At 42.0% G+C, this 26,402-nt stretch overlaps 1 protein-coding gene across 2 annotated transcripts in view; it reads left to right on the top strand.

The window, feature by feature from the left end:
* ADAMTSL1 (ADAMTS like 1) overlaps window positions 1–26,402 on the top strand; it is a 924,426-nt gene that overhangs the window by 732,635 nt on the left and 165,389 nt on the right. For both annotated transcript variants that reach the window (XM_045840784.1, XM_045840785.1), the window contains one exon: window positions 1,022–1,151. In XM_045840784.1, the coding sequence (XP_045696740.1) occupies window positions 1,022–1,151 (130 nt within the window). The remainder of the gene's footprint in view (window positions 1–1,021; window positions 1,152–26,402) is intronic.

Genomic DNA, 26,402 nt, shown 5'->3' with positions numbered 1-26,402 from the left:
TTTAAATGTTAGCGCTGTCAGCCATTAAAACCCCAGGGTTAAGGCACCACATCACTGTTTGTTCAAGTGACCTTAGCAAGTCTTTGCAGCCTTCTAAGCTTCTATTTTCTTAGCTGTAAACTGAGGATAAATATAGAACTTTCCTCATGGAGTTGTTGAGAATATTGAATGGTGCATGCCAAGCTCTTAGCCTTATACCTGGCGATAATGTGCAACCTGTGTATTTTGACTGTCACGACCGTGGGAACCAGAATGAAAAGTCTGGTCATTTCCTTACCCAGTTAAATGCTCCCTTGCTCCATGAAAGGCTCCACAGTGGGTCCTGCCCACCACCCCAGAAGGCCTGCCAAGTCACCTGTGCCCATCATGACTCCAACTCCTGTTTTCCCAGCTCTGAGTCAGGGGCATGCAGATATCAGTGGGAACATCGTGTGTAGGGATGTAGAGAAAAATTGTCTGCCATTGATGTGGTCATTATGCATCTTGTTCTCTTTTCTCTAAAACAACTGCCTGAGGTCACTAAAGAAATGAACCCAACTCAGAAGGAAACCAACCAGAATGGGAGTCCTGGATGCAAGGCCCCAGAAGAACAGCAGTGTACAGATTGTTGAATATTCAGACATGGCTCTTGGCCTCCCTTCCAAATACAACAATCTCCTGTTGATTAAAATGTAACATGTGAAGATCTTTGGGCCATTTTTTTTTGTCACCCTGCTCTCCTTCTGCATTAAATTATCACATGTCAGCATTGGCAGCGATAGACTTAGTGGCATTTTTTTAAAGCATTTCAACAGTTCTGGTAGCAGCCTGTCCTCTCGAGGGAAGTTGTGCTCTTCAAGGGGCATGCTTTACCCCAGTTCGAACGATGTTTGACAAGATGGGCAGTCCTGGGCTGCAAACTGCTGTCTCTGATATGCAGTGAGAGTCCTACCAATCACAGAGACCTCCCACTAGCTGCCTTGTCTACACTTCATCACCCCTCACACGCCCACTCTGGCCTGACAGTGTGATTTGTATGCAGGTGTCCAGGAGGCTGTGGTGAGCTGCCTGAACAAACAGACTCGGGAGCCTGCTGATGAGAACCTGTGCGTGACCAGCCGCAGGCCCCCAATGTTCCTGAAAACCTGCAGTTTGGATCCCTGCCCATCAAGGTAACAGGCACGTTGCCTGCCCTGCTCCCCAGGAGCATGTTCGGAGCTGGGTGCTCCTGCCCGTGGGCAAGACCAGAACGCTCATTGTTACACAGTGTTTTGAAAACCAATTAGCATCAGTTCAAACTTTGAGTCAAATCCACTTAAACTTAATTGAAACCAGGGCTTTGGAATTCCAGCCCAATGGTCATGCTCAGGGTCCAGAAGGCTCCGTGCACTGAAGTGAGTCTCATAACATGGCCGGTATGTGCACGTGCCACACTGCTGCTTTCTCCAGAGGGAGTATGAACTGACCAGACATCATGGTCTCTGCCACCCTGTAGCCTGTGTCCCAAGCCCTCACAGCATAGGAACAGACTGGCTGGTTGGGTGTCTGGGTGGTATAATTGATCCACTGTAAACCTGTATGCAAAACACGCAGATTCATTATAGTGTTCCCTTGGGGGAGGTGGGGTGTCATTTCACGTGCATAAAGTCAGTTAGAGCATCAGTTCAGCCCTGCCTGGGTCTCATTATTACCCAAACTTGAGTTTTAGCTAGCCAATCCAATCACTCTTTCAGTCCATGCAATTTTATGGTGTCTTGAAAGATTTGCCTTCAGACACTTCTTTGGAGCAAATCTTTGCAGAAGCTAAACCATCTCATCTACGATTCTGATTTCAAAGGGAGATGTTTAAAGAACCAAAGCCAGACTTCCAAGTCAACTAATGGAATGAAGAATGTTTCCAGATAAGGTCATATCTTAGATTCAAAGGGGAATGAATGCTGTTTCTGCAAAGTATCCTGTAAGAAGCCAGTGTTGCCTTCAGGAATTAACAATAATTTGTTGGTCAAGCTGATGCTGCTTGTCTTATATATTTCTCAGCCAACTGGATGCCTTTCTTTGGGACTTAGAGGGACAGATTACAAGCCTCCCCCAATCAGATCAGAGCGTAATCTCACAGTGACACTTCTACTCTAGTCACCTGAGTTGTTCCATATATTGATCTGAATGGTGGTCCTGGCTTTGCTTTCAAAGGCAGAAGTGAAAAGGGCCACCGGTGCCATGTTCTCCAAAGGAACCAGAAAGTTATTCAGCCACGACTCTGAGCAGCATCCCACCCACGAGAATGGCAGGCAGTAAAACAGAGAAAAGGGCTGGACCCAGGAAAGCTAGATCCCGTGCATGGAATATTGAGAAACCTCTTTTCTGTTTCTGTCTGACCTGATTTACATTTCTGTCCTCACTGTACTGTTCAATGGTAGGGTGAACCCAAGACCTGATTACATGGTCAAGGGGTACAAACCCCTTCTTTTTGACAGTGTTGTCCTCGTATAGGAAGAAGCTGGCTGGTTGCAGCATAGACAGCCTGCTAGGGCCTTGGCTAAGAGGTCCGGAGGCCTGGCCTCCTGTCCTAGCTCAGTCACCACTGGCTGTGTGGCACTGGGCAAGGTGCCTGCCCTTTGTATTTCCACATCTTCAGAACGATCTGAGGTCCCCACATCCTGCTCAAATACCCCCTGACTCTTCATTCTCCTGATTCTTCTACAGACAGAAGAATGAGGACCACTACTGCTGCTTTATTGTGCTGATAGGAGATGTCATTTCTGTCTGCTTATTTACTATTACTTCAAAAACAAACAGACATAAGAGCCTTTGTAACCACATTCTAGTTTTGTGATGACATCCAGATGCTAGGATGCATGGAGGCAATGTCAAGGAGTCAGTACCTGGGACTAGCTCAAAATCTTCTGGGATTTGCAGCCACTAAACCCATCCCTTCCTGGGGCAGCAGGAGGAATAGGACCCAAATGTTACTCTCAGCCTCAGAGTATTGACTATGGCTAAGTTGGATGAGTTTAATTAATTTACTCTATGATGTTTTTGTTGCCCCTGGGCAAGGACTCTTGTTAATGCTTCATTTTGTTTCATTGCTGCAGAGACACTCACTGCTTTGATTTCACACTAGCCGGTTGTCAGACTGACAGGCAAGACCTCCCTTACCGGGTGCCAGGGATTTCTTGGGCCAACCATACACATATGCACATTTGTAGGTTGATGCTAATTAAAACAGCAAAGCGGGCACACGTACAGTGGGTCGGTAAACTCTCTTCACCCTGCCAAAGAGCCACAGCAGATTTTCATCTTAAAAATGAGAAATGTATGGAGGTGAAGTCCCATGGAATATTTCACCATGGTATCAAGGAGGAAAATACACCCTTTGTAAAGGTTGGTGTAAAATGTATAGGAAAGAGAAAGTGTGTTTTTTGGTAGGGGTGTAATAGTGTGGTAGTGTTTTTCTCATGCACCCTCTGTTTAGGTGGGAGAATTTACATTTTTAATTCACAGAAATTCTTATTGTGCATGGATCAGTGTTTTCCTGCCCGTTTTAGGGTTTTCTCTGCTCAGCCCCAAGTTTCTATACACTGGGCTTTCAGTCTGTGCTAATGATGTCCATGTGTTCAAAAAACAGCATTTTTCATGGGACATCCAGAAATGATGTTTCAAATCTTGGTCCCTGGGCTTATATGTCTCTGAGAGGAGGCCACTGGTTACATAGCTTCCCTGGGCAGCGGTGAGTTCTACTGAACACCAGCTGGGGAGCCGCTTCTCCTCTTATGTGTAGTCAGAGTTCTCCGATCACTGGGTAAATACCACAGGCCCCAGGCCATGGCCTATCCGCTCAGTCTTACTAGCATTACACATCCCTTCTGCTGACTCACTCTGCGTGAATGGCAGAGCTGGTATCAGAAGCACATGTCCAACTTTCACCACGTCTATGCAGATATGTTCTCACACTAGCCTTTCACAGCAGGAAAGGCATATTCTGAAGCTAGAGAGACTGTCCTATTGTTCCCATCTGTATTCCCATTTATGTGTGTATATGTTCATGAGGAAGAACTGCCTGCATTTTTAAAGGCACTTTAAAAGAATACTAGTTATCAACTGAAGAGAACTATATTTTAAAGTCCTTGCTGTCAGCTTTATGTCTTCTCCTCTGTTTGCAGCCTGTGCCTAGTCTGATGTCTGACGCATAGCAGGGTCTTATTTAGTGTGCACTGAACAAATGAGTATGAAGGACTAGGGCCAAATTTATAAGCAGTAGTGTTTAGACCCTACTATTAGTGACAGCTGGGAGGACCCCAGTGCTCTCTGCTCTCAGTCCCCCGACCCCATCTCTCCCACCTACCAGATGGTCCTACAATGCTAGAGTCCTTTCCTTAAGTTGAAGCTTTAAATACCAATTTAAAATATAAATATCCTTAGGATAAGTAACCCTTTATATTATCAGTCACATATGGCAAAGTATCCTCAAAATAAGAACAGGAAGGCAAACTGTAATACAGGAGGTGTAGACATGATTGTTGAATAAATTGTTAGCCTTGCCCAGAAAGGGGTTTGCTCGTTAGGGGAGATGGAAGGTGGTGTGTATCGTGAGGACAGGTGTTAATCCCTTAACAACCTGGCCTGAAATTGGCCAGAAGAAATCAGGATTATTTTTACTTGTGAATGGACAGTGAGCATTTTGCATCAAAATGCATAGCAAAAAAGTTATCATCACAAGGAAGAAAAATCAGCATAGCCATCTCTACCACCATCTGAGTAATGTGTATCTGGAAGTCTTACACCCTTACTCACCTTCACTGGTGAGTTAGACCAGCTTATAGGAGAAATATTCAAAAAGGACCTCAGAACAGTCATTAAGAAAAAGGTCAGGCTCCTGCTCCCAAAGAGGAAGCTTTCTTAGTAGTATCATAACTATACAAGCACTGCATGAATATACTCATTCTTTAAGTCAAGCCTAGCAGAAGCAATCAAGAAAGGAAGGCACCATGCTCTATAGCTCCACTCTCTTCTGCACAGAGATAACCACTGTCAGTGGGTTGGTATGTGCCTTTCCAGACCTTCATTCTAGTAGTTTATATACATACATGAACATATGCAAATATATAAGGTTTTCTTCCCTTTTACAAATGGGGATCATATTTATATCTTGTTTGGCAACTTGATTTTTTACTTAATTAATATGCACTAAACATCCTTCCCATCCCTAAGACCACCAAAATAAAAACCATCAGATAGATTTATACCTATGTTCAAATTCTTCTGTGTCCCATTTAGCTACATGATCTTCAAGAGGTCATGTATCTTTTTGGGTCTTCAGATTCTTCTTCTCTAAAAGAGGATCGTAGTAGGCACTCAAAAAATTAATTTTCGCCCTGGCTGGCATAGCTCAGTGGATTGAGTGCAGGCTGCAAACCAGGCATTGCAGGTTCGATTCCCAGTCAGGGCACATGCCTGGGTTGCAGGCCACAGCCCCCAGCAACCGCACATTGATATTTCTCTTCCTCTCCCTCTCTCTCCCTCTCTCTCCCTCTCTCTCCCTCTCTCTCCCTCTCTCTCCCTCTCTCTCCCTCTCTCTCCTTCTCTCTCTCTCTCTCTCTCTCTCTCTCTCTCTATCTCCCTCCCTTCCTTCCCTCTCTAAAAATAAATAAATAAAAATCTTTTAAAAAAATTTAATTTTCTCCTCCTTCCCTTTCATTTCAGGGTGATGGAGAGTTATTTTTAAATAAAACAATGTTTTGTATTCAGGTCTTAAATTTGATTAGATTTTTCTCTCATTCAACTACAGCTTCACTGACCATCTCCCTGGTTTATAGCAGCAATGACATGAGCAGCCCAAGGAAAGCCAGAAACCACTACCTTAAAAGAAAAAAAAAGGAGCATGACTGTTATTAATTATAAGCATTTGATAGCTTGGCCAGTGTGTGTTGAAAAGATTTGGTAAACGTACCTGGAGGAGGGGAAAGAAGTAAGCAATGAAAGCCAGATGGCTGAAAATGAAGGAAATACCAGGCAATTTCTGCAGCTTTGTTCTAACATACTTTTTAAACTAAACTTTTATTTTTCTGCAACAGAGAACAGCTGAGTGGTGCAAAACAGATAAACAGTGAAGGGGAGGGGAAGCTCATAATTCCAGGAACAGTACTTGGTTTCGGCCCCCTGCCCCAACCTCAGGCTCTTTTCTCAGACCTGGGGTGGTTCCTAGAACCAGCAAAAACTATAAAAGAAGTTTGAGAATCCCAATTTGAGAGGAGAGAGTTAAGAAAATCATCTTAAAGGTCACAGAGTCTCCTCTTGAAAAGCAAACTTCAGAATGCCTATTTTATTGTACACTAACAAAAGCCATGCGTACTAGCACCAAATGATTTCCAATTTCCATTTTTTAATATTAACCTAAAATGGTTAGAGCAGAAGGTGCTGCCTTTTTATACAACCACGTTTTAATTTATTTGTTGGAGCTTTCAAAGCTTTGCAGGCATCTTGCCCTTTGACAACTTATTTTAAGGTTACTGCTTCAACATGCTCTCTAAATATTGGTTTATCTTCTGCTGTGTTTCCAAAGTTTCCATATGCTGCCTTTTGGCTCTGTCCATACTAACTTTTAAGTGCTAAAAGAAAAGCACACCAAAGCTCACTGGCGTCCACAGAAATTGAGTCCAGATTTGGAGGCCATACTCAGGCCCCTTTAGAGAACTAATGCTATTACTACAGTCATTCTTTTTGGTAAATCCAGAGACGTAATTACACTGTCTCTCTCTTTCTTCCACTGATGGATGAGTTACAACAGAGGAACCTGCCAAGACCTGTTTCTTAACTCTTGGATTTGATTGGCCTGGTGGCAGCCTCTGTCATTTCTCTACCCAGGAATGTGTTGGCCTGGTGATCAGAATTGTCCCCAGCAGCATTTTGACATCAACAAGGGTAAACGTCACGTGTATACTTGCCTCAGGGCTTAAATCTTCATTTCTCCTAAAGACAGCCTTTTCCCTGGTTACACATCACCTGTTATATCAACTCAAACCTCTGTGAAGTGAGCTTTGATAATATTAGGCACCATTTTGCAGGCACAGATTCAGTGATTGCAGGAATCTGGGGTGAAAATCAAAGGACTGGATCTACCTTCCCATCATGTCACCTGAAAGCACAAATGAATTGTTCTAAAAAAGGTAGAAACATCAGCCTTGAGGCAAATCCATTCAATGAAGCCCTGAGAGAGAAGCTTTCCTGGTTTTTAACAGCTATGTAAGGACCAACCGCCCATCACATAATGCTGCCTGGACCCTGGGAAAGCCCTTACACAGACCATTGACTAAAGTTAAACTTATGCAGAAAAAATATGGCAGAAAGTGTTTTACATCTCTATTCAGTAAAAACTAAAAATGCACTGGGCATTTTCATGTACACAGTCTGCTTGTATTCGGTTCTCTGATGTGCTTAGAAGACAAAACCCTGTTCTCAAGAAGTTTGCAGTTAACAGAGGAGGAAGATTTCAAAACAATAACTGCTGTAAATGGGGTGAGCACGGGACTCTGTGGGAGTGTGAGGCTGAGGGAAGGCTTCCTGGAGGAGGCAATGTCTGTGCTGAATCAAAAGGCAAAAGCAGGGGTTACCTGGGTGACGAAGGGAGAGGACTGCCATTGCAGGAGAAAGGAAAAGCATGAACACAAAGGAAAGGATAAGAAATGGAAGCTTGTGTCAGAGGGTGGACAGGGGCCAGATCAAGGGTAGCCCAGTGTGTTAATTAAGTTGTTTGGACTTTATGTCCTTAATGACGAACCATTGAAGGGAGTTAAACAGGGATGTGGAAAAGCAGGTTTGCTTGGAGAACGTTCCCTCTGGCTGTTCATCCAACAGAGCTACAGTGGTAATGGTCGCTAACTCTCATACTGTAGGCATCCACACTTTTTCTCACATAGAGTCACAAATAATGTACTCTGTGTGATGTACACCATTATATTTTCATTGACATTAACAATGACTCTTGGCCTAGGTATGCTAGCATTTTGTGTGCTCCGACAATCAACCCAGTGTGCTGTGGACTCAGTCTGTCCACCTGGCAGGAGAAGGGAGCCCCAAGGAGGGTATCATGGAGGAAGTAATGAGAGGTGCAGCTGGATGATCCCCGAGGCCTTTCCAGCTCTAATATTCTGGGATTCTTTGAAGGTAATGATAATTATCTACAGAGCCAAAGCTTTTCAAGAGAAAAAGAAAAAGTAAATTCTATTAGAAAAATAGCATGAGTCAGATTTAAGTCCTGAAGACAAAGCACCTCTATTAGTCACAAAACAGAAACTGGCTTTAACTATAAATTAAGAAGCCATGAGAAGCCCACAGGGAACAAGACTTACATTTTCATAAGAAAAATTTAGGCGAGAGCATTCGGGCAGCAAGGATGGTAAAACATTGAAATGATGAACGTATTTATAATACCTTATAGTCTTGTCCACATGTAAAAGGATACAGAATGTTCCACATCTCTAGATTTAGAATTTTATAGTGCCTTTAATACTGGAATTTCTCTTCATTCAACCTCCACTGAACAAATATTTATTGAGTGCCTACTTCATTGCCAGGCATTGTGCTGGGGATTCACTGATAAACAAACCCACTTTGTTCCCTGATTCAGGGTTTTGGGAATAGTCCTGGAGAAGCCATTACACTTCTTTTTTATCGTGAATACTTGAAGTGCTGCCCTTCTAAAGACAGTTATTAAACTAAACCACCCCCTGAGTTCTTCACTGCTCCCAGAGCTGACATGTCTGTGCCACTCATCAATGCCATCATCGTGAGCACCACAGGGATGGAAATATCCCCACCACATAGCTTTCTGCTGTGGATATTGTGAGGAAACATTGGCATTTTACAGTTCAAAACCTTCCAGCTTACAAACCCATCAACAGAAATAGAGTGGAGACTCCCAAAGTAAATCTCTACTCTATTTTTTTTACTTCCCCTACCCAGTGTTTCAGAAGTCCTGAAGTAATGAGTTAAGGGCAAACAATGGCTTGGCAAAAGCTTTGAGATGAAAATTATTGCTGCCTAAGTGTACCCAGTGACTTGTTTGGAAATTGTGAAAGAAGGCCTCATGCACAATTTGAGATGAAGAGCTTTTCTGGGACTTTGTGTGAGGAATATGCTATGTTGCTAAGTGCCTTAAACTTGGAAAACAAGGAAGGAGGAAAAAGACTTGAGAAAGAGATGGAAAAAAGAGAGAGATGTAAGCAGCATTAAAGTGAGGGAGTGAAAAAGGAAATGCTCTACTTTGTGCCCAATAACATGAGGATACAGTTCAGAAGCAGTTCATCCTTCTGAAAACATTATTTCTGTCATGGCGCCAGCCTGAGGTCAGGCAGTGCTCAGGTTATCTGCCACGGTGACAGAGAGATCTGTCACAGAGCAGAGCCCAGCCAACTGCTGCCTTTCCTGTGGTGAATCAGCATTCTCCCTTTATTCTTGTCCTTCCTATTTTTTTGTGTGTGTCATTTTGTCTAATTATCTTTACCAGGACTGCAGGACACTTTGGGGGTTGTGTTAGTGGCACAATGAAGGCTCAAATGCTTGCTGCTAGATTAACGCAGCTCCCAGACCCACCAGATGCACACTGCTTTCTCATGGGGCTCCTGATTTCACTTGAGGAGCAAGTGTCCTTGAGGCCTAGATGGACACAGATACAGGCCAGAACCTGTCTGCGAAAACAGCTGCAGGTGGCACATTCTCCGAAATATCCAGCTGTTGACTCTGGTTCCTGAGTGGGTAAAACATAACCACCTTGCCCACTGGCCAGATGTAGCTATTCATGCGACTCAAACAGCCAAATGGGGCCCTCAATCCCTGGTGCATAGAGCTGGACAGTTCACTATTAGCAGTGGTGTTAGATACTGAAGCCATTGTTTACTTTGATGGTATGCATGCCTCTAAAAGAGGTAGCTTGTTATCATCTTAGCACATTTTTTTTAATGAGACACCATATTTTTCCTAATAGGAATCTTGGCAACAGTTGGGAATGGGACAACTTTACAAGAACCTAAATGGGGCTTGGTAATTTCGAAGTTAAACATTCCCCACCAAGAATAGGGACACTGCCTGGAATAAGGGAGGAATCATGGATTTTGAAGTCAAACAGATAGTAGATCTCCCAATTGCTTTGTGGCCTTAGGCTGGCTACTTTAGCCTCTCTAGGACCCCACTGTCCCTAACTGTGGAACAAAGACAATTGTTGGAACCACACAGAGGGGTTGTAAGGATGATCATGTGAAGTAAAAATACTGAACCAGTTCCTACCTCATACAGTAGCTGCTCAAGACGAGGAGTCTGCCATCCCTCTGAGTTCACGAGGCAGGAAACCACATGATAGAAGAAGACCTTTGTATTTATTTCATAGTCATTGCACCTCATTCCTAAATTTTCATGACCAGTTTGTGTGGGAGTGGAGTAAGGGGGAGACCATGGCCAGAACCTAGCTTTGAGCCAGAGTCCTGTCCAGCCCACCAGACCCCTGAGGCCATTCTAGCACAGGAAGCAGAGCAGCTGCTTCCCTTGGATTCCAGCAAGCCTGTAAAAGGTAGCCGTTGTTGGGACACTCTGTTTGACTTTAACACCTAATCCAATAAGGTGTGTTTTTTTTTAAGACCAGTACTGGTATGATGAAGTGGGATCAGGGGAGACAAGGTCCAAATATTCCTAGAAAGTTAATATCCTGTGTGACATGACTGAAGGAAGTCAGGCCCCTGGGCAAGTGCGGTGTGAGTCTGCAAAGAGCAGCTGTATCGTGGTGGTCGGAAAAGCCTGCGATATGTCAGGAAGAAATCAGAAAGCTTATGTAAATAATGTTACTCCTAGCCAGTTGTCTCCTCAAATACTTGTGAGAGAAAAGGGAAGAAGGAAAGACATAAAATCCAGCCCAGGCGCAGATAAAATCTAGGGTATCCTGTGCTCACACTCCTGTTAACCTTCGCAGGCCATCTTTGAGCAAGGTAGGGTTTCCCTAATAGCTTCTCTTTATTGGGAACTTCCAACATGCCAGTCACTTTACCTACAGTATTCTGTTTAATCTCCCCCACAGTTTATGAGGATTTACTATTCCTATCCTAACTTTATAGCTGAGGAAACAAAATCTCTTTAAGGGGATCATATAATTATCCAGTGGCAGATGCAGATTTGGAATAAGGTATGTTTACTTGCAAAGTTGTTACTAAAGAGTTTGTGTTTCAGTCTTTGCTCTTCGGTCTGTGCTTCGGTCTCTGTTGATGTATTTATGCATCCTCCCTCCCTTCTTCCATCCCTCCCTCTCTGCATCCCCTGTCCTATTCTAGGCACCAAACTCGAGGCATGGGGATTACCACAGTGAAAAAAACTGTCCTCTTAGTCTCCTAGTAGTGGAACAGCCTAGTGAAAATTACAAACAGGTTAACAGGCTCTTCTTTTTTTAATCTCCATCAGATAAGCTTCATCTAATACTCTCAGTTGCCAAGAGTAGCACCAGACTCTTGGTAAAAGCTAGTGCTTAAGGGATAGTGAAAATATGATTCGAGTACACACCTTTCAGGGCAAAGCCAAACATATAGGAAATGAACCGTGCTAAAAGAGAAACTGAACAGACCTAAGTAAATGTCTTAAAACCCAATACTGAGTCATTAGGCAAAGCTCTCAGTTCCTAAGAAAACATTATAAAGAAATACTCAGTCATCCAGAGAGATGGAGCCTTGGCTTATGAATCTGGAAGACAGTGGTGGTTGCCCTGGAGCTTTGCATCATTGCCACTGCTAACAACCAGTGGCTTAGTTTTTGCTTAGCTGATGACCTGTTTATATTGTAATTACAACCACTTCTCCCCCTCACACACACACATACACATTTCTCTTTTCCCAGCTTCCCCAGTGCAATCCTGGGCCACTACCTTCTTTATTATGCCACACTATTCTCTAACTCTCCTAGTACTCCCTTCTCTGTCCCCCAGAGACTTAATCCTAGTCACCTTGCCCTCTGACTACCCAAATCCCCAAATGTCCTTTTTCTACCCCTTGTGCAGGACCCAAACTCTTTCAACCCCTTTTCTCCCACCTACCCCCCATTTATTCAGTTCAACTCAATTAAGAATTAGGAAAATGAAACTACCTAAGCAAATTCACACTAAGGTATACATGACTGGTCCCCCGTCCTTCATTCCAGCCTTAAGAGCATGGGCATGGCAGTCATACAAACCTGGGGTAAAATCCAGTTCATACAACTTCCTTGTTGGTCTTGGGAACATGCTTAACTTTTCAGAGCTTCAGTTTCTTCATCTTTAACACTGATAATTCTTGTGAGGGTATGTCTCTTAAGTGCTTGGCGTATTACCTAGTACATATTAAGTAATCAGTAACAGGTATTAGCTGTGATTTTTGTGTGATTTAAAAAAAATCTTTAGAAAGCTGTGCCTGGGTTGAGGGTGTGGATGATTTGTGTACACTTAGGCAGCTGCAGTGCTCGCCTTTTTTCCTGAAGGGAGGAGAGACAAGCTCCATTACAGAGGAAAGGGGCAGCCAAGTCTCATCCAAGGATGCCTGGCCCCTAATTATCTCCTTCTGTAAGTGCTACCCCCTGGCAAAGCCGGAGGGCACGGGGGCATTTTCTACTGGTTAAGGGAAAATCCAGCTCAGCTCAGCAAATATTTATTAAATTCTTCCAGCTCTGGGCTCTGAAGAAACAAATCTAGTACACAAACAGATTGTTACAATGCATAGTCAAAATAACCATAGTAGATATGAATGACTGTCCTCTGGGAACTCCGAGATGAGTCACTTAATCCAGATGAGGGAAGGGGGCCCAGAGAAGGTGACTACCGAGCTGAGTGTCTTATTATTATAGATGTCAAAGTATTTGTCCCTAAAATTCTAATCAAATGTGCTACTACTTACTAATTCCTCCCAAGGTCTCAATCCAGGTATTTCGTAAATCCAAGTATTTTGGGGCAAGTTCATGTCCTGCCCTCTGTCCCTTCAATCCGATGAGCCTGAAAATGCTTGACTCCCCTGTATTATAAGAATATCTCTGGTTGCTCTCAATTAATTTCTGGGGATCTGATACATTTTGTCCCATTAGCATGTAATCCAATAACAGTTGTGACAACCATTTTAAATGTGTCAGATTAATTTATTACCAGATATATTAGATCTCTGTCCGTATGGGTTATACTGAAATTTGAAGTGTGATCATTCATCTATAACTTCCCTGTCCTCTCCAAGGGACTATGCTGCCCGCAGGCAGCTCTGATGGCTCAGAAAATTAAAGAGGGACGTGGCATACAGGGCAATGTGTTGTGTTGCATCTTCAGGCAATGGTGGAGAACTGTGGAAAACAGAAGGACCACTTGGCTCATACATTCCCAATATCCTGCCATTTCCCTCATCTGCAAACTTAGGGTCAACAGCTCTTAGGCAGTTCTGTGAGGGTCTCTGAGTTCTGTGAAACGTGGTAGCTTATGAATACAAGAATTATTACTTTCTCTTCATTTCTCCTTTTAAGCTATTGCTTCATCTCTTGCCACATGAAATACTTCAGAGGGTTGGTTTTCAGGGCCCCCCCTCTCTAATCAGTCTTCCAAATACTTGCTTGTCATGCAGACATCACATTTGCTTAACACCTACAGGGACAGCAACATTACAGAGAAATCTCAGCTTGGGCACAGACACGCAAGTTGTTTTGAAGTTTAAGGAGTAAACAAAATGGAAATTTATACTCTGGCCTTGGTAAAAGCCCCACATGTCCAACACAAGTATCTCCTTTCTTAAAGTCAAAGTGTGTGGGAGGATTCTGTAGGACATTGCTGAATATGTCCAGGCTGCTCTTTGAGAAATGAATTAAAGGTATTAATGATAGAAGATAAAGTGTATGGTTCACAAATGCATTTACTGGGGAAATTTTCTGAAATTTTATATATGTGTATTTTATATTTTATATATTATTTATATATTTTTCCATGGGTGGTCTATTGCCCACCACACTCCTACCCATCTGTGACACTTTTCCTGCCCCAGCTCCCTTCTGAGAATAGCAAGGCTGCAAAATCAAAGATTGTGATGCCCAGAGCTTATATGGTTTTAAGCTTCTCAAGCTCTGGAAAAAATCACAGAAGGAAACTGTTATAAGCAAGGTATTTATTGATGTAGAATCCACCACAACTAGACAGATACCATTTATCAATGCTCTTTTTGTGAGGCAAATAATGCCAGAATTATGATGTGGGGAGAGGCTGATAGTGGAGCCAGATCTTCCTCACAAGGTGCACCCCACTGTCAAGCTTGCTTTTGTGGCTTTTTTTTTGGCACTAGTGGTAGGTTGTTTGTTTGCAACTGAGGGGAGACAGTAAGATGACAGTTTGGAGGCCAGAAAAGCTTCCATTCCTCTCCTCTTTATTCTATGTTACCTGCTAGGCACTTCCACAGCCCTTCCAGAGGCACATCTCGGGGACACCTAGAAACACCTTATGTGAAATTGGGCACTGTCATGCACTTTATCTTTTATTTAATGGAGGTTGACGATATAACTGACCCATGGTGGAGTGAAGTGAAACCACATGTGGGCTGGATTGACCTTCCCTTGATCTAGAAAAGAAACTTGCTGTTTTCCAGCTCACCCTTGCATACTTAACTCCTCCAGGAGGGCAGTTCTGCAGAATGAGGTTGGCAAGAAGTAGACTGCTTTTCATCACACATGGTCTTGGTGCAGCTGTGTATCTATCTGGGTCTAGAAAGTAGACCCATTGATTGTACTCGTTTCTCTTGACATATAGAATGGTAGTTGTGTTAAAGTCTTAGGTACTTAGTTGTGAAATCTTTCTGCATCTTTTCATCCTCAACTCTGTAAAATTCCCCTTCCATTGTCTCTCCAAGTGTAGATAATCTCTAAATGTAAGCCTGTCCCAACACTGATTCCAGTTCCATAATTGTTTGTATATTACTTATCACATTTGAGACCCCCAAACCCTCCTCTATAGATAGACTATTGTCTGAAACAGATGAATTTTCTGTACATCAAATATACCTGTGTGTTCAAGAGAACTCTCTCAACCCAAAAAGTCAATTTAAAAGGTGAAGCACAAGGTGATTTCCACTCCAAATCCCCATGCTTGTGTCCATTTAATGATAATGCTGATGAATCAAGAGACTTCACCTAGAGTCTACAGTCCTCAAGTAGCATTGGGAATCCGTGTTTGTTGTGAGCAACAATTTTACCAGCCAGTTACTGCAAGCTCGATTCATTCACTTCTGGTGCTTGAGAGATCATGGTCACATGAAGAACTTGGACACCAAATTCTCATCACTTCCCTATCAGCTCTATTAGCACTATTAATTTACTACCAGATGTATTGGTATTGCTATGAGCAACAGATCATAGGGATTTATTCTTTACACTCTAAAAAGCCAGGGAGTGGCAAGGAGTTTTGCTGACTGACTTGTCTGGATTCTAAAACATCAATACATGAATCTCCCTCAATGACTGCAGTTATATAATCCCAGGATATAACTCTGTCTAATTCCCTCATTTTATCTTTGAAGAAAGAGAGACCAATGGTATTAAGTGACTTGCCCAAGGAACCATGGCTAGCAGAGCTCAAACTAAAAGCCTAATAAGTAATGTTTCCCAACTTCAGTACATATCATAAACAGGTGGACTCTAGAACCTTATTTGGTGAATCAGAATGTGGGATCTGGAGCCAGAGTTCCTGAGTTCAAATCCCAGCTCAACTTATCAACTGTGTGTCCTTGAGCAAGTTACTTAACCCCACTTTGTTCTTGGTTCCTTATCTGTAAGATAGAGATTGAATAATATTTGCCTCATAAGGGTTCTGTGTAGATTAATGAGTTAATATACATCAGGCACTTATATGCATGCCTGGTTATTGAAGAATACACTCTGTATCAAAGTCTTCCCATGCTAAAGAGCTGGAATCAGGTGACAGGATAGGGGACCCAGTGGTCAAAGTAGACATAATATACTCTTAACTAGAATGAGAAAGAATTTTCTTACCAAAATACTGAAAGTTTTTATAACTTTCTCTATACCTCATTATCACTATAAAAATGAGTTGAGTATTTTATGTACAGCTGGCAAGATACTAGTTACCTCAGGTTGAAACAGTTTATCCTTTCCAAAGATATGCATGTCGATCAATGAAAAGAGCATGTCTTACTCTTTAAGAGTGAAGAGTGGAAGGTAGGAGGTCAAGTGGGACATGAAAGGGAAAGAAGCAAAATAGATGCATTCATGGAGCAGGAGGATTTTTCTAGTAATTTACTATGAATAAGTGATAGTCAAGAATTAGGAATTCAGCTGACCTCCATGCAGCATGGGGTAGAAACCATCTCCACAGTTTTTTGGAAGCCATATGGATTCCATGGTTCTTGTTCAGAATTGCCAGTAAGTTACTGTGTTGCCACACTGTTTCTGTGTGGCTAACTGGAAAATGGATGATGTGCTCTGAGGATAAGTGGGCAGCTAGAAAGTTTTCTGTGGCCTGGAGAATGTGGGGCTACATGAAGCTAAACTGCTCATTATTATAACTATAAGATAAAACAAGCAAAATGGAATAGCAAAAGAGTTCCCCTAGTTTTGGTATAATCATAGCAGTAATTCCAAGGAACCACAAATAGGGGGAAAGGAACCCCAGAGACCCATGCTTTCTGTTGACCTTTCTTGTGTATGAGAAATCATATAACAACAATGACAGCAATAATAATGATATGATATTTTGTTGCTCCCAGCACCTATGCAAGCTAGAAGCTAGCAGGTAAGAACACAGTTAAGAATTCTGGAGGCAGACCACACAGGATTGAATCCTGGGTCTCTTACTGACTTGCTATGTAAACTTAGTCATATTACTCCAGTAAACACATTTGTAAAATGGCATAATAATAGTACCTCTGTCTTAGGATGGCATGAGTTACTACATACCAAGTTTTTACAATACCTAGTACTTAACAAGCACCAAGTAACTGTTGGAAGCTAATACTGTAATTGTCCCATTTTATAAATAAAGACGTTGACATTCAAAGTAGGTAACTTGCCCAAGGTTATAAAACACAGTTGGGAGTAGATTCCAGTCCTAGTCTGTAGGAATCCAAGTTCTGGGTCAGTTTGACTCTTCAATGCCATACTCTTGTGTCTCCTGCTTGAGGAACACAACTCAGGGATTTAGAGCACTTCATCAGCACTATTCAGATCCAACTGTGTTTAAAATAGTGTTCCAGGGTTAAAAGTACTAGCAATAAATGAGCATCATAGATAATCAAAAGCAAATGAGAGATTTAATAAGCCAATATAAATGCTAATATGAAGGTTTAAATTTATTCAGACTTTAGCTTGGCAATAATCCCCTAACTCACCCTGAGATAACAAAACATCAAAGAGTAAAACATTAAAGAGATCTTTGAACCTAATTTGAAAAATAATTTTAGGTCATTTTTGTGTAGTCAAATATGAAAACATTTGTGCAAGGCCTCCCTCTTCCTCCTCAAGCAAACACCCTCAGGAGTGGAGAGTACTGCACTGCCGCTCTCCATGTCCTGTGGATAGAACATCTGTGTGAATAGACTCCTGGTCTGTGAAGAGCAGGCACGTGTGTGTGTGCATGTCCCGGCACTGATAGATGAATCACACCCTGCATCAACAGCTAGCTTCTCCCTCTGCTGACACCAGATATCAAACTCTTGAGACTAAGACAGGGAGATCTCTCTAAGAGAAATAGCTCTGTCTTTTGTTTTCCTCTGCCAAGCCAGGTTTGGATTGAATGTATGGTCTGATTAAACATAGTGGAAGACCTGCTTGAAGCATTGTGTCTCCCTTTGCCATGGGCCTATTGGAATTCTCACCAAAGCCCAGCACCTCTTGTGATGGACAGGATGGGAACATGCTGAGCATTCAGCCCTCACCTGATGAGAGGAGTGCCACTCAGCAGTGTCCTAGGGGCTATGAGTTTGAACTGTACTAAGCTGAAGTGACCTTTGTCATTAGGGCTTTGACAGCTCACAGTGCCTCTGTTTCCAAGGCTCCCTTTCCCACCCATAATTACATTAAAGAAATCAGAGAGGAATGAGAACCAGAATTTTCCAAGGTCTTACTAGGCTTTCTACTCAATATTCTTTCCAGCCTTGAGCATGGAAATAGATAAATTAGAATTCCCCAAATGCCTCTTGCTTTCTTATACTTCACTCTGCCTGATACCTTCTCTTCACTTCGTTCTTTGCCTTGCCACCTCTTAGTCACCCTTCAGGACTCAGACCAGACGTTACCAACTCCAGAAAGCCTTGCATGACTGTATCTCCTTCCTCTTGACTCACAGTCTATGTTTTTATGCTTCCCTAACACCTCATGCTTATCTGTCTCATAGACCAAACTCTGAGGAATGGGGTTCACATCTGTCTTGTTTACTACTCAGTTCCTCCTTCACACAGAGGCTGGCCACAAAAGTGCTCAATAAATACTAGTTGAATGAATAAATAAATAAATGGCACTCACTACAGTGTCTTGTTTTCTTGGAAGGTCCTTACAATCAAGAATTTTTCTTAAAAATCTCTGGGTCCCCATCATTCCTTATAATACTTGGTGTATAGTAAATTTTCGACAAGTGAATGCATGGTTGTGGGCACATATACATATATGAGTGGCTAAATACACCAGTGTATGGAAAAGTTAAGTCTACAAGGCTGTGAAACAGTTATCTTTCAGGAGATAACAGAATTGGATCTGTTAGGGCTACAACACATCTTTCTGGGAGGCCATTATAAATCTATAACAAGGAGAAATGCTTAGGCTTATAGAATTTGTGAGGAATGCCACCTGCAAATCAACAAATAGATGGAGATTTTAATGGCTTGATTTGATGGATGCCAAACAATTTCCTTTAAAAATTTGATCCCACCCTGGCAGAATGGCTCAGTTGGTTGGCCATCACGCCATACACCAAAAAGTTTGCCGGTTCAATTCCAGGTCAGGGCACATATCCAGGTTGTGTGTTTGATCCTGACTCAGGGCATGTGTGGAAGGCAACCAACTGATGTTTCTCTCTCACATCTAAGATACTCTAATCTTGGCTTAGAACAGCTATGTGGTCAGTGATATTGAATACAAATAAGATCCAATGACAATAAACCCGATAGGATGACAAAGAGGGTGTAGTTGATGTGGGTTCAATGTGAGGGTATATTTCATAGAAGAAGAAGGGCTTGAATCAGACCCTGAGGTAGGAACATGGAGAACATTCCAGACAGGAAAAGTTGGAAGCAAATTCACAGACGTGAAAAAGAGAAATGGTGTGTTGGGAAGCCAGCAGTAGCTGAGCTTGGAGGAAGCTTACTCTGTTTGTGGAAGTTGATTCTGGAAAAGGGAAGAAGTTCATTTAGTGGAAGACCATTGGTGTGAGAATGCTAGTCAGTTAAAATAAAATGGAGGAAAACTGAAATAAAAAAACAAAAAATTGTGTTAGAGGGAGAAAAACAACAGATGACACAGATTTATGATCTAAGTGATTTCTTTAATGATCTTAACCATAAGAAGAAAAAAACTGCAACTATTTTTAATTTCACCTATAAACTTTCACCTATAAATTCTAGGCAAGTCAACTAAAATCTTGACCTCCTAAGGGCAAAAGTGATTTTGCATATCATCTACCCTACTAACAGGATGTCCATATGTGAACTATAATAGCCAGTGGGAATTCTATGTCATTTTCATGTACTGTCATCTAGAAGATGGGGTGATTAGAAAATAGGAGCCAGAATTTAAACATTCTAATTAAATCAAGCTGCCTGTAAGTAAACAGGCATCTGGGTATTTCTCTGTGGCAGTGAGATGTCACAGCAGTGACAGCTGTGAGGGGGGCAGCAGTGAGGGAGGGAGGGCAGAAGATATTCTGTACAGCTAGGCCTAGTTTCATTGCCATTCTGCTCTTTGACATGTTCTGTGAAGGAAGTAGGCTTAAAGCTAATGGATCAGAAAGATAATAGATAGTCTTTGTGCACTGCAATCGGTCACATCAGTGCAAGTGGTTGTGAGCACACTGCCTGCTTCTAAAATTCTCAGCACTCATTGGTTACTTGTGTATCTGTCATGTGCTTAGCAGCAAATGCTTAAATGGTAAGTTAATGTGGGCATGCCGCAGATGCTCTTTCTCCCAGTCTCCATAAACTATGGCTACTTTGTCTGACTCAGTCCAAGAAGAATTTTCACCCTTCTCACCTAATCTCAGTCCTCATGGTAACATCCATGCATTTAACAAATATTTACTGAGTACCCAGTAATAACAGCTCATATTAGCTAATGTTATAGAGACCTTAATCTGTGCCAGGCACTATACTTAAGCCCTTGACCTAGATGTTCTCACTTGAACCTCATAACAGCCCTTTGATGTGGGTATTGCTATTATTCCCACTTTAAATGTAAATAAATTGTTAAGTAACTTGCCCAGATTATGCAGTTAGAGAGTGGCAAAGCACAGTTCATTCAAAGATAATCCAATTCCATTGCCCAGGGTCTTCCACATTATGTCACAGTGACACCCAGAGCATCTGTGATGGGCCAGGCATTGGAGTAGGTGCTGGAGATAGGAGGATGAATAGCTCAGATCCTTTGCTGCCCTTGTGGAGTGCAGAGTCTAGTGAGAGACAGATAGTAGACCAATAACTATAGTGTAATGAAGGTGAACCTGAGGGAAGAAAAGAATGTCCTTAGGAGGAAGGAGACAGTAGCGTGCTGCAGAGAGAAAGGTCTACCTCTGCCTGGTGGGAGGGAATCAGAAAAGTACTCAGAGAGAAGGGGGATGTTTAGGATTCAACCAGAGAGGCAGAGGAGTATGCCAGCCAGAGAAGTGGGATACTCTTCTGCTGGGTACTCAACCAAGTTGAGTATATGGGTAACCTGAGATTAAACCAGAAAGATAAATTCAAACTTCCTTGTAAAGCACATTATAGGCCAGCCAAGGATTTGAACCTTGGCCTGTGAGTTACTGGGAGCCAGTAGGTGTTTTTTTATAACCTTTATTTTGAAATAATTTGAGATTTTAAATAGTTGCAAAAGTAATACACAGAGCTCCCTTATACCATCCCCTCAATTTATAGTTGTTAATATTTTGGGATTTTTTTTAATATTTTTTATTTTTAGACAGAGGGGAAGGAAGGGAGAAGAGGGAATGAAACATCAATGTGTGATTGCCTCTCTCCGGGGACTTGGCCCACAACCCAGGCATGTGCCCTGCCTGACTGGGAATCAAACAGGTGACCCTTTGGTTTGTAGGCCAGTGCTCAATCCACTGAGCCACACCAGCCAGGGCCACTTCGATACCTTTTGAGAATAATGTCAGGAGAGAGCCTATTGCATCGTAACACTTCAGTGTGTATTCCCTAAGTATGAGGATGCTGTCATAAATAACCATAGTCTAACCATCAAAATCAAGAGATGATATTAAATCAATATCACCATCTCAACCACAGACTCTATTCAGATGTTGCCAATTGTCCCAACAATGTCCTTTGGAGGTCCAAGATTTGGTTGTCATTTCTTTTTAGATTTTTTCAGTCTGGCAGTCTTTTCTTGTCTTTCATATCCTGGACAGTTTTGAAGAATATAGGTCAGTTACTTTGTAAAATGTCACTCAGTTTGGGTTTGCTTAATGTTTCCTCATGAGTTTTGAATTGTTTACAAAAATACTGCAGGGGTATTCTATTGATACACTCTTTTAGTGTGAGTGTCAAGAGACGATGAATGACATTGTGTTCCATTTGCTACTGACGATGCTAACTCTTCTTACTTGGTTAAAGAGATGTCAGCCAGGTTTTCCACTATAAAATTATTGAATATGTTTCACTTATTAATGGTAAGTAATGGATAAGTATTTTATGGGGAGATAATATGAAACTAAGTAAATACCCTATTCCTCATCAAACTTTGACCTAGTGTTTGCATTCACTGATGATCCTTGCCTGAATCAATTACTATGGCTGACAAATGGTGACTTTGTAAATTCTGTCATTCCTTCTAGATTATTAATAGGCATGCTACTACAGGGCAGAGATCACTCTTCTTATTTACTTATGCATTTCTATTTTCCTCAGAGTTAAAATCCATCAGTATCAAATTGTCCCAGATGTGGCCAATGGGAACACCTTCAAACTGGCCCTTGTGGCCTTTTGACACACACCTCATTATTCTTTGAGCAATTCCTAGTTTTTTTGGTACAAGATGTTCCAGGCTTGCTTTTCATTTTCCCAGCCCCTGCTAGAGCCATTTCTACAACAGCTGGTTCCTTAGTGAAGAATGATATTCAGAATTCAAGATCTGGGTACTTGGTATGCTTGATACTATTGCTTCTAGGCCTCTCAGCAGAGAAAGTTAGGAAATCATGTACATGTATATGTTTATTTGTATACAACCATTTATGTCTGTTGATATATGTGTATCTATCTAGGTATCTGTCTGTCTATTAAAAACCAGGCATTCACAGAAAAATGCAAACTAAAACTACAATGAGATATCACCTTATGCCTGTCAGAATGGCTACCATCAATAAATGAGCAAACAACAACAGCTGGTGAGGATATGAAGAAAAGGAGACCCTCATGCACTGTTCGTAGGACTGCAGATTAATGCAGCCACTGTGAAAAACAGTGTGGAGTTTCCTCAAAAAATAAAACTACCTTATGACTCAGCAATTCCACGTCTAGAAGTACATTTGAAGAAATTCAAAACACTAATTTGAAAAGATATATGCACCCCTATGTTCATTGCAGCATTTTTTACAATACATAAGATATGAAAGCAACCTAAGTGTCCATTAATAGGTAACTGGATAAAGAACATGTGGTACAGATACACAATGAAATGTTGCTTGAACATAAAAAAAAGAATGAAATCCTACCATTGGTGATGCATGGATGGACACAGAGGGTATTATGCTAAGTGAAATAAGCCAGACAGAGAAAGAGGGTATTATGCTAAAACTTAGAGAACGACAAAAAAGGGTTTTATGCTAAGTGAAATAAGTCAGACAGAAAAGGACAATAAGTGACTTCACATATATGTGGAATCTAAAGAAAGTAAATGAACAAACAAAATGGAAGCAGACTCAGTATAAGGAACAAACTACTGGTTGGCAAATGGGAGGGAAGTTAAAGGGCTGAGTGGAAAAGGTGAAGGGATTAAGAAGTACAAACTGGTAGCTACAAAATAGTCATGGGGATGTAAAGTACAGCATAAGGAATATAGTCAACAACATGTATGGTGCCAGGTGGGTACTAGGCTTCTCACGGGGATCACTTCATAAATTTTATAAATGTCTAACCACTATGCTGTATACATGAAACTAATAAAAAATAGTATTTAATGTCAATTGTAATTGAAAAATTAAAAAAAGAAAACACAAGTTCACACTATTTTCAACCAATCCAATTCCACTTTCTGACAGTAAGAAATCTGATTCTCATTATTCTTCATATATTTATATTTGTTTAATCCTCCCTGAATGTTTGATTCCCAACTACCCTGGCCCTGTGCTGAGCCTCATCACATTCATGGACTGTTGCCCATTGAGGCTCAGGCTACAGTTTAGTCTACAAAGGGGAAGGAGGAAGGAAAAGGAAGGGAAGAAAAGCAAATGAGAAAGTTCAGCTGCAGCCATGCAAAGCCTCCTCACCCCCAGTGGGTGCCCTGGACCAAAGCTGGGCCCCGGGCATACTGGTTCTCACCCTTCTGAAAACTCAGCTGGGACTCCAATGGGGGTTTGTAATCAGAGGAAGTAAAATGACCAGATTTGCATTTTGCAAGCTTCAGGCCATGGATAAAATTGGAAACTTGGAGATGTAGAGATAAATTGGGAGCTACTAGCAATAGTCCAAAATCCTTAAAGTGGAACAGAATCCTAGACAGTGTCCCAGATGCCCTGCCTCAGGCTTCCCAGAGCTGGCTGTGCTCCATGGTGTCTGATTGATTGTTGCCTGATTTCTGTCTACCTCCTGACCTCAGAGGCATTCTAAAGAAAACAGATATCTTTGGGGGACTTGAAAAAATCATGGGATAGAAATGTTGGGCAGAAATGCCAAGTTGGAGGATAACACACAAGTTTTTAAAGCATGCTTCTAACAACTGAAATTCACAGTGGTGTTTTGCCTCCCAACAAAAACTCCATTTTAAAATTTTGAGTAATAAAACAAGCCATACTTTGCTGCAAAAACCAGGGTAGGAGAAGTTTCTTAGGGCAAATAGCTTGGGTTAGGAAGAATCTGCCTTTAGAAATTATGTACATTTATACCAGCAACAAGCAGTGAGTTACGAGAGACAATAGGCCATTACCTTCTCTGAAAGAGTAGGGGAGAAAAACCTTGGCAGCTTACATACTGAGCCCTCAGCCAAAGGAAGGCAAAAATTCCTCCTTACATGTAGCTAATACAAGCACAAGCTGCCATGAAGTGCCAACCACCATGAGTTCTTGATTGACCACATTACCTCTGATGGCCACCTTTGCAAAAACAAACTCTGTCCTTGGAGGGGAACCACACTCTGCCTTTGCCCATTGGACTGCCAAGTACCACTGCTACATTACTTAAATAACTCCAAGTGTATTTCTAACCTTGGATGGCATCAGTGTGTTTGTTTCTATTATGTCAGAACAGAGCTGTCATTTTGTTATTTGTCATTTTCTGAAATTGTAAGCACCAGAGTCCTAGAATGTGCCTCTCAGATATGCTTTGTACTGCTATATCCACCATCCTGACCCAATGAAGCAGGATAATATAAGTAGGCATGTAGGAGCCAGGCCACCTGAGTTTGAATCCTGATTCTCTTGTTTATTAGTTGTGTGGTTTGAACAAGCTAATTGGCCTCTGAGAGCCTCTATTATGTCACCCTTTAAAATGGGGAACTTGCCCTGGCTGGTGTGGGTCAGTTGGTTGGAGCGTCATCCCACAGCCAAAACGTTGCAGGTTCAGTTCCCGGTCAGGGCACGTATCTACATTGTGGGTTCTGTTTCTGGGTGGGCACCTATGATACCCAATCCAGGCACACTCAGGAGGCAACCAATCAATATTTCTCTCTCACATTGATGTTTCTCTCTCTCCCTTCCTCTCTCCCTTCCTGTCTCTCTAAAAGCAATGAAAAACATGTCCTTGGGTGGGATAGAAGAAAAGGAGGGAGCTTAACAGTGCCTTCTTCATAGGGCTGATGCAAATACATATCCCACACTTTGTGTGAGCTCAGCCCTGGGTTCTTCTGGAACTCATGGATGCTGAGCTGGGGCTTATAAATCCACAGTACTGGCCTCTGTGATAGGGAGCAGCCCCATTCTCAGCACCCATGCATCCAAGTCTTAGTAGGCTTGAATGTGATGCCAGTGGAAATGACATATATGTGAGTGTTGGCAGCAGGCATTCTAGGCCATGACTAATTAATCATTTAACTTCTCCAGGCATTAGCTCCTTATTGTTAAAATGCAAATAATATTAGTATCTGTTCCCTAGGGATATAGAGAAGATTACAGAAGACAGTGCACATAAAGCAATTAGCAAAGTATCTGGCTCATTGTAAGCTTTGTGGAAATGTCAGAACTACTATTTTTATTAGCAATAATGTGTGATGTCAGCTAGGTTGCTGTCACATTATAGCATATAGAGCTCAAGGCTAAGGGTCTTTGCCAAGCCCAAGGCCTGGGGCTGGCCAGATCCAGACAGAGTGACAGGGTGACAATCTAATAGACTGGGCTTTGGGCAGAACTCCAGCACTATCAGGGAATTGGGAAATCAAGGCTAAAACCTAAAATCCAGTTTTAAAGACAAGCCAACTCAAGTGTACCTGATGCTGGGCAAAGGGCAAAAAGATTAATTCCGGCCTTGGGGGTGGGAGGCAACCCTCTGTCTCCTGCCTGCCAGGGATTGGGAGTCAATCACTCAGGCCCTGGCCAGGGTCCAGCCTGAAGCTACAAAGCATCAGCTCTGACCCGTCAGCTCAAAGAGCCTTCCCTGAAAGCAGGTTTTGACAAAAGGGACAGGAATGTGCAGAAGAAGGGCTGAGAGGAAACAAAGCAGTGTAGAAAGAGAATTCTGAGGGAACCAGAGTCTCCCTAACATTTTGGCCAAGGGCCCAACTGTAAAGCTAGACACCTGAAACCTAGAGGCCAAAAGAAACCATAGTGATCGTGTTTACCATCCTCCTTATACAGAGCCATGATCCTTTAGCCAAAATCACTGTGGCACATGTGTTTTGGAATTCAGGACTTTGGTATTTTAGGAATATGTTCAGATTACTAAGATATAAATTATATAACACCCCTAGTTAGTTCACAGGGTGGGAGCAGGGGTAGGAGGGAAGGGATCCATAATCCAACAGGCTAATATTGTCATAGTAAAATGTGAATATTTACATCAATTGGGATGTGACCTATAAAAGCATGACATCACTTCAGGTCC

Source organism: Phyllostomus hastatus, unplaced genomic scaffold, assembly GCF_019186645.2.
Source record: "Phyllostomus hastatus isolate PE091 unplaced genomic scaffold, TTU_PhHast_1.1 phas_contig_34, whole genome shotgun sequence".
NCBI classification, from domain to species: domain Eukaryota; kingdom Metazoa; phylum Chordata; class Mammalia; order Chiroptera; family Phyllostomidae; genus Phyllostomus; species Phyllostomus hastatus.
This window is presented reverse-complemented; position numbering and strand designations above follow the sequence as displayed.